Source organism: Triticum dicoccoides, chromosome 7A (genome assembly GCF_002162155.2).
Source record: "Triticum dicoccoides isolate Atlit2015 ecotype Zavitan chromosome 7A, WEW_v2.0, whole genome shotgun sequence".
Lineage (NCBI taxonomy): Eukaryota > Viridiplantae > Streptophyta > Magnoliopsida > Poales > Poaceae > Triticum > Triticum dicoccoides.
Genome location: NC_041392.1, coordinates 366,755,225 through 366,764,807, shown reverse-complemented (window position 1 = coordinate 366,764,807; position 9,583 = coordinate 366,755,225). Strand labels below are relative to the sequence as shown.

The 9,583-nt window shown below is 41.9% G+C and overlaps 1 protein-coding gene across 1 annotated transcript; it reads right to left on the bottom strand.

Moving 5' to 3' along the window:
* Positions 1-210: 210 nt before the first annotated feature.
* Positions 211-6,250, bottom strand: LOC119328658 (uncharacterized protein OsI_027940-like). Its single transcript, XM_037601639.1, has 6 exons — positions 6,095-6,250; positions 3,476-3,662; positions 3,199-3,349; positions 2,535-2,569; positions 2,232-2,448; positions 211-536 (listed from the first exon to the last, which is right to left on the bottom strand). Exons 1-6 carry the CDS (start codon positions 6,097-6,099, stop codon positions 442-444), a joined length of 690 nt encoding a protein of 229 aa, XP_037457536.1. The 5' UTR covers positions 6,100-6,250; the 3' UTR covers positions 211-441.
* Positions 6,251-9,583: the final 3,333 nt, after the last annotated feature.

The following is a 9,583-nucleotide window of genomic DNA, read 5'->3' as shown; positions in this document are numbered from 1 at the left end:
TCGTCCAAATACGGTTTAGGGTTTGGGTACCTAAGTAGTGGTATTGGGCCCCCACCCCCTCTGTTTTTTTTTTGAGAAAAAAATTACGAAGGACATCTGAGTTACGCTTGACTAAGCAATCACTTGCAATATTGGCAGCACACACGCAACGAGTAATTAATTCTACAGCAGTGTTCGGGGGCTAAGTAGATGTGCACCCAGACAAAGACGTAAAAACAGTACAGGTAAACAGAGTGCAGAACAATCAGCATACAATGCAAACAGTCTCAGAACTCGTAATATGCCAACAGACGGTACGAAGCTTAGTTCGACACAAGTATAAGTCATCATCTTACATGAGACACCATTCCCAACCAGCGAGCAGAACGTGTCCTTCAGTTCAGCACGTTGATAAAGAAACGGTAGGATACAATCGAGTAGGGATTATTGAGTAGAAAGCCTTCAGTTGCTCTGAGCTGCTGTGCCAGCTTTGCCTTCCACCTCAGAGATTTCCGCAGCATCAGACTTCCCTGCGTCTTGAGGTTTCGACACTTCTCCTGATCAAGGACAACAGAAGATAGGATATCAGGTTGGTTTACAGGACTAAATTCAACATCTTAACAAGGATGAATACGGTACATCCATTGACCTAAAGGACATTTCCTCTTTTGACAAAGAAAATAGTTCAGATATTGAATTATCATCATCATCATACAATTTACACCCTCCATTCCAAAATATAAAGTGCCTTTAGTTTTTAGATAAGTCAAACTTCTATGTTTGACCAGAAAGCAACATATTAATAATCATACTACCAAATCAGTATCATTAGATTCACCATGAAATACTTTTTCAAAGTTTATTTATTCAGTACAATATTTTATTTATTTGGTACATATTGTTTATAATTTATATCTATACCAATACAAAAATACCCAAACAGGCAGATCCAACTAATATCGGCCATCAAACCAGGTCAATCTAATGATCTAGATTGCTCCAATGGTGAGCGCTCAACATGTTTGATCATACCAAATATCAATGTTAATGCAAATAATATCCTACTCCCTCCGTTCCTAAATATAAGTCCTCTTAAAGATTTCAATGCGGACCACATACGGAGCAAAATGAGAGAATCTACATTCTAAAATATGTCTATATACATCCATATGTAGTTCGTATTGAAATCTCTAAAAATACTTATATTTAGGAACGGAGGGAATACCAAATATGCGCATGCAATAAATACACTGCCTAATATCAGCATGCATTGCACGTGCACATTTACTAGTTTTCTATGAACTTGATCAAACATAAAATGTAACTTCTCAAAAAATTAATACACCTTATATTTTCACTAACACAGCTGCAGGACAGCAAGAGTTTGCTAACAATGGACAATTTGAGTATCTCACCATTGGTTAATCGCAATAATTACAGTAATAAACATTCATGAAATGCATTTCTTAACTAGTACATGATGCCAAACAAAATACATTCTTTGGTTTTTCAAAAAAAATGAAGGGCAGCCCGGTGCACGTAGCTCCCGCTTGCGCAGGGTCCGACCACGTTGGGTCGTCTATAGTACGCAGCCTTTCCATACATTTCTGCAAGAGACTGTTTCCAGGACTCGAACCCATGACCTCATGGTCACAAGGCAACAGCTTTACCGCTGCGCCCGGGTTCCCCTTCAAAATAAATTATTTGGCTTCCATGATATAAATTCACACAAAATATGTAGTTCTGGAGAAAAATAGAGTACATATTTTAGATGAAACAGTGTTCTTTAATCCAAAATCTGAATTGTCTGGTCAAAGCCATTTCACTTTCTGTTGTGAATAAGATATTAAACTATGTTGGGCATTCTATCAATATTTCATGAGTACACCAGGCACAACATATTTCCTTTTTTTGACACCTTCATAACATATTTCCTTGACAATAACAGATCTAAGATATAACATACTATAATCAGAAATATGACAACCATCAGAGAAAAAAACTGTACCATATGAATGATCAGTTGCTCATTTAGTGCCAAGAAATGTACCAAGCAATTTCACATAAAAGAGCAAACAAGGGGATGATCAATTGACTTGTCAGGCAGGTTCAACTAAATAACCACACCAACAAAATGCCCTTAGCAACACAAGCATCATTTCGATTTGGTGACAGAACATATTTCTGATATTCTGTATCTAAAAACACATTAACTATAATGAGAAAATGATAACAGGCACAGGAATACCAACCTTCGTCGTCACTCTCATCCTCAAAATCATCCATCCCCATACCACCCAAACCTTCCATACCAGGCGGCATGCCCATACCACCCATACCGCCCATACCACCCATCATACCAGCCAAACCACCCATACCACCCAAACCTTCCATGCCGGGCATACCACCCATGCCACCCATGCCGCCCAAACCTTCCATGCCAGGCATACCGCCCATGCCACCCATATTCTACAGAATGTACATGAAGAAGCGCATCACACACCAAAGCATATAAATGAACCATCAAAGGGGAAATCACGAATAGATATACTTACCGAAAAGTCCATCCCATCAACATTAACATCAGCACCTGAAAAAACGAATGATGATTTTCAAAACCTTTACAAGGCAAAGTAATAATGCGTAACAATTTCAGCAGTAAATAGATACAATAGTTTGTTTTCTAGCCCATGGTAAAAAAAAGGTGTGCCTAGGCGGTAGGCGGTGGCAAAACGCCTAGCTCTTAACGTGAGCATAATTGCTCTTAACCGTGTACTTTGGTCAGAAAAACAAAAGGCAGTGGCAAAACACAAATAAAACCTAGCGCCTTTTTAAACCTTGTTTCTAGCTTAAATGAAAAAAATTGAAGTCGCAAAAGTTAGTTGTCTGCTAACAGGGTCTTCCGGTTTTCTCACATCTGAAGACAGCGATAAATATCTTTCCTACTTAGAAGTATGAGAGTGAAACAGTAAGATGAGAAGAAGCACCAATGTCCTACAAGTAAATTTGGATATGCTGTTTTTAGTTACATAAAGCAAGAGGTGATAACTGCACCCCCATCCAATGTTACACAGACCATGGTGCACATTTCCCTTATATTTAGGGCACTCCTTTTGTACCACTAAACTGTCCTGTTTCCAGAAGTTTTAAACTACACTCTAGGAACTAATAAGCAATAATAACTTAAACAGTATAAACGCGTTTTCGTAGATAGCATACCATCATCATCTTCATCGACCCATTTGTCCCAATCAACTTTCACGAAGTGTGGTGCCTTCTGATCATCTCGAACAAGCTTATTCCACCATTTGGCGTCGGCTTTTTCCAAAATACAGAATATGGACCTGACACCAACACTTACTTTGCTTGCCTGTTAAAGACCAAAGTGATACTGGATAAGAAAATAAACCTTTTTTGACAATTGAGGAGTCAACATATCTCAAAATAGCTACTAATAGTGTACTATATATAGTATGGAACTATGGACATTGATTACCTCAACATTCACTTTGTCATTCAAATCCAGTTTCGATTCATAGGAGTTCCCATCAGTTCCAGCAGTGGCAAAGAAAGAGAATACACCATCAGGTTCCAGGTTGACCTTGGCATCCTTTGCGTCAGGCAATTGTACTGTGATATACACCTTGTCAATCCTCTGAGCCCACCTGACTTCAGGGTGCCGACTACAGAAACATTGCCACTTGTTAAGAAATGAACATCATAGTGATATACATCTCTCCACAAAAAAACTAATTATAATAATATTTACAACTGCAACGCATACAAGGAATATTTCATATATTGGCGCAAATGAAGTATCACAACTAAATGAACAGAACACATATGAAGTGCAGCATTGGGCAGTTCAGCCAGACACAAATAAAAACCAGAACACAACATCCCACTCCGATGGCATCAACATACGTTCCTAACTTCATAGTATAACAATTTTTTGTAGCTTAAGCTATGAAAATATAACAATATGATGGATGGCAATGGCAAAGCAGGTCCATGCATTCAATCAGAGAGCATTAAAATATACTCTGCTCAATGCATGCACGATACTTTTTTAGTACAGCATTAAATATAGGGCCAATTCCATTTCCCCCCTAACTTTGTCCCGACCTCATCTTTACCCCTAAATAAAAACAGTGCTCAACTTTGCCCCTCTTCCATTAGGTGCGCTTATAGAAATGCCCTTCCGTACATTTTCCGTCCAGTCAAAGGCCTTTGACCGTTAGATTTTTCTATACGCGCACTTAACGGTCAAAGGCCTTTGACTGGACGGAAAATGTACGGAAGGGCATTTCCATAAGCACACTTAACGGAAGAGGCGCAAAGTTGAGCACTGTTTTTATTTAGGGGTAAAGATGAGGTCGGGACAAAGTTAGGGGGAAAAATGTAAATCAGGATTGCTAAATAAGCACTGCATATTCCCTACAACTCCAAAAAGAAGGCCAATAAACATTTTACCAAGTCAAACAGTGTAGTGTTTGACCAACTTTGTAGGAAAAAGTAGAAGCAACTATAATACTAAAGGTATATAATATAAAAATATATTCTATTTTGTAGCGAGTAGTGACACTAATTTCATAGTGTGCTTGTTCATAGTTTTTTCCACAAACTTGGTCAAACATTGAATCATTTGACTTGACAAGAAATTTATAGGACTTATTTTTGGAGTTGGAGGGGTAGATACTTACCACTTACCAGTGACAATCTATTGTACTATATTAAAAGGTTACAAATGCCAAAGCATAAAATGATACAGTTTAAAAAGTGAACTTGTCATCATAACTCATTACCCCATTGCCATCATGTTGAAAATGCATGTAACTATCATCTACTCCCTCCGTCCGAAAAAGCTTGTCCCAAGCTTGTCCCTCAAATGGATGTATCTAGTACTAACTTGGTGCTAGATACATCCATTTGGTGGACAAGCTTTTTCGGACAGAGGGAGTAATATATTCAAGACTTCTAAGATATCAAATAATACCTGCCCTTAACAGTTTACATATCCCAGAAATAAAGTTTACATATTAATCCATGTAAAGAGAACATAATGGCACCTGCATGCATAATATCATCTTCAATTATGAAAACCTTTTTACCTATAAAGCAATATTTGCATGACAATGAAAAATTCAGAACTATCAACTAACAATAAACAACAGATTAAAACGAAATCCTGATACATGGTAAATAATTGGTCGAAAATTGCATCACATCAGGTTAGACAAAACTACTAGGGATGGCATGTCCATAGATGAGACAAAACGCCATTAAGCTCCGGCGTATAGAACCGCACTGCTGCATGCTACACATTACTTAATTATGTTTATCCACAGTGGCCGGTAGGTGCTAAATTTTAAGCATTCCTTGCAGATCAGACAACGAGGTAACCAGCTCGAATTCAAACGGAAAGTGCTTGCAGAAACCCTAAGTAAAACTGAAATGTAACCAGGGCAGAATTCTTGGAATGTTGGAAGAAACATACCACGAGATCTGAACAGACAACAAACAGAACAAGAAAATTTCCAATATCCCACGAGATCGAGTTCTATCTCTATTAATGACAGCAGCAGAACCAAGTAAATCCTAAGAAACAAAATAGTAGCAATACAAACAGCACGCTCGCCCAAAACGACAGCAGAATACCAATTGAAATCTAGAAAAAGAAATAACAATAAAATCGGAAGAGAGCAATTAACAAGTTAGCCGCGATGGGACCTTGAACTGCCGTAACAACGATATCATCTAGACTCCACGTAGTAAATCAAAGCATACGAAGGAGAACGAAACAGCTCGAATTTTTCGCAACGTGCAAACAACGAGTGAGACAGACAAATCCGAAAATCCCGAAACCTAGAGACGCGTAACCCAACGGTACCCGGTCGAGCCCCATCTGAGCACAAAAATCTGACTGCTTAAGTGGACCAGCTAAACCGAGGGAAGCAACAAATCCTCGCGGGACCGCGAGACGAGGTATACCCCAGATCCAATCGCGCAGTTGGATGGTACAAAGTCGTACTTCGCATAGAATCTAAAGCCGAATTGGAACAGAAGAGAAGAGGGGAAACGCTAGATAGGATGGGGATGCTCAGGTTCCGCTCACCTCATCTTGCTAGGCACCGGCGGCGGCGGCGGCGGCGGAGGCAGGGAGTGGGGAGAACGAGGGTTTTGAGAGGTTTTGGAATGCAGGGTGCGAAGTGAGAAGAGACGGCAAACGAAAATAGGGTACGGCAGGTATAGGGGGTGAAGACGAGCAAATAGCAGGCCGGGTGTAGCCGGGCCGCGGCCCATTAACGCCTGGCTGGCTGGCTGGCTGGCTCGCTAAGCACAAAGAACACTTCACTTTTTCTAGGTTATGATAAGTGGCGCATATGCAGCGCGTCATTTGTCGCAACCTAGGAGTTTTTCCTTTTTTTCATAAATCCGTTTATTCAAAACATTTTATCTTTTAAACCGTGCGTTCAAATTTTGAATCGTTTTCATTATTGAATTTCTCGTATCGAGATTTTCAAAACTAGATCTCATGTTGATAGGTTTTGACGAACTTTTTTATGAAAAAAAACCGGGCGAAAAAACCAAACCGGGAGCATGCTTTTTTTTCCTTTCTGAAAGAGGCACGCCCGTGCCTCTCACGAAATCACACCCGTGCCTCTTGTGGAAGCAAAATCGTGACTCTCGTGTAAGAAAAAAAACAGAAAACGCGTTTTTTTCGTTTCGGAGAAGCACGACCGTGACTCTCGCGAAAGCACAACCGTGCCTCTCGCGGAAGCAAAACCATGACTCTCGCGAAAGAAAAAAAACAGAAAAGCGTATTTTTTTTCCCTTTCTGAGAGGCACGGCCGTGCTTCTCGCGGAAGCAAAACCGTGCCTCTCGCGAAAGCAAAACCGTGACTCTCACAAAACTGTGCTTCTACATTTCTGATGCGGAGCATCCTATGGACATCTCCATGTCAAGAGTCCCTTTGGCAAGTGACACGTGCGACATCTACTTCACATACACAAAGGTGAATCATCTCATTTTCACGTGTCGAGGAGGAGTGCAAGCGCCAAGGAACGACTACACCATCCGCGAGGGAAGCATGGAAGAGAAGACGGAAGAAAGGAGAAGAAGACGGAGCGACTGCTGAAGTCAGGCCGGACGTCCGGGCCTCCGTGCGGATCATCCGGGCTCGGCCGGATCATCCAGGCCCCCCTCGGATCCTCCGGGTGATCCCACAGCCCAGGCAACCGAACCTTGCAGAATCTCCTCGACGGAGCCAGAACATCTGGACGAGGTCCCAGATCATCCGGACCCCCGTCTGGATCATTCGGCCTATGCCTGCGCGCATGACTCGGGCCGAGGCCCATGTACCCATTCCGCCCCCTCACTTACCCCTTCGTGGCCTAGACTATAAATAAACCTCCTCCCCATTTTTAGGGTTAGCAAAGTAGTAACTCATTAGAGATAGAGCTTTGCTCATCCATTATAGATCTACTCCATCGAGAGAGAGACTGCGTGCCTCTTTGAAGAAGATCCACCATGGATTCAAGACCTCCTCGCGGAGAAGACCTCAAGACCTCCTCTTGGAGATGAACTCTACCTCGTATCTTTCCCTTTGTTGTTCTTGTACCTTTGTGGATCTTGTGTGGATTTGAGTCTAGTGGATGTGTGATTGGACTTGTTCTTGAGTGTTTCCCCTTGTGATTTCTCTCAGTTATTCCCCGTGTTCATCATGTTCTTCGAGGGAATCCACTCCGATCGTGAAAGATCAGGTCACTAGGGTTCTACCCTACATGTAACACCCACAATGCGGCTATATCTCCCACGTGTTGGGGCACGACTTAAAGGCATAGCCGCATGGCAGGTCTGTCGCAAGAGGGAGAATCTTTACACATTCCATGTACTGAATAAGAAAGGGATAAAGAGTCGGCTTACAATCGCCACTTCACACAATACATAAATATATCATACATCATCCAGAATATAATCAAGGTCCGACTACGGAACCAAAATAAAGAAAGACAACCCCAAATACTAGATCCCCAATCGTCCCAACTGGGCTCCTCTACTGATCATCCGGAAAAGAAACATAGTAACGGCCCGAATCCTAGAAGAATAGAGTATCTTTGTCATCAATACGATAGCACTTGTACTTGGGTTGGCTCTTGGCAATCCCATTTTCACCTTCTTCACCATGGCATCAAGAAATTGTGCCTCACGAATTTGATCTTCCAAAGTAGGAGAGACTTGGAGGTTGGCAAGAAAGCCTTGAGGAACAACTTAGAGGTTAAGTTTGCGGAAAGCTTCACAAAGGTCCGATTGGAAGGGCTTGAGAATTAAGCTGTTGCAGTAAGCCTTCCTGCTCAAAGCATCTGCAATGACATTGGCCTTGCCTGGAGTATATTCAATACTCGGATTGTATTCTTGAATCATTTCGACCCAACGAGTCTGCCTGAGGTTGAGGTTGGGTTGAGTGAAGATGTACTTGAGGCTCTTATGATCAGTGAAGATGACCACTTTCCTTCCAACAAGAGATGTCTCCACGTTAATAATGCATGGACAACTGCCGCCAACTCGAGGTCATGAGTGGGGTAGTTCTTTTCATTGGGCTTCAACTAGCGAGAGGTATAGGCCACAACTTTCTTCTCTTGCATTAACACGGCATCTAGACCTTGCAGGGAGGCATCACAGAAAACTTCAAAAGGTTTGGATTCATCGGGAGGAGTCAAGGCAGGAGCTGTCACTAACTTCTCTTTCATGGTGTTGAAAGCAACGTCACATTCAGGCGTCCAGACATACTTGACATGCTTCTGGAGGAGGTTGGAAAGAGGCTTTGCAATCTTAGAGAAATTCTCAACGAATCTTCGACAATAGCTTGCAAGCCCAAGGAAACTGCGGAGCTGCTTGACATTCTGAGGAGGCTCCCAATTCACAATTGCAGACACCTTCTCAGGATTAACAATGATGCCCTTGGCGGAGATGATATGACCAAGGTAGAGAACTTCATCAAGCCAGAACTCACACTTGGAAAACTTCGCATAGAATTGATGCTCTCTGAGTTTGCCGAGTACCAATCTCAAATGATTGGCATGATCCTCCTTATTCTTGGAAAAGACCAAAATATCATCGAGATACACTAAGACGAAATCATTTGTGTAAGGGTTGAAGATGAAGTTCATCATGCGAGAGAACGTTGGAGTAGCATTGACAAGGCCGAAAGACATGACAGTATATTCATAAGAACCATAGATTGCTCTGAATGCTGTCTTGGGGATATCTAGTTCACGAATGCGAATCTGATGATAACCCATACGGAGGTCAAGCTTGGAGAATACTTGATCACCCTTAAGTTGCTCAAATAGCTCATTGATGTTGGGAAGTGGGTACTTGTTCTTTATTGTTTTCTTGTTCAATGGACGGTAGTTGTCGGGGATATACCCTGCGGTATGACCCGGCCGAAGATATGACCCGCGTGGGACTTGGTATTTCATTGGTAAGCCGACAGATTGTTTAAACTAGAGGTTAAGCTAGCGGGAACAGTTAAGCAGGTTAAGCCGGAAGACACAGTCATGTAACCCGGCAGACACAGTCATGTAACCCGGCAGACACAGT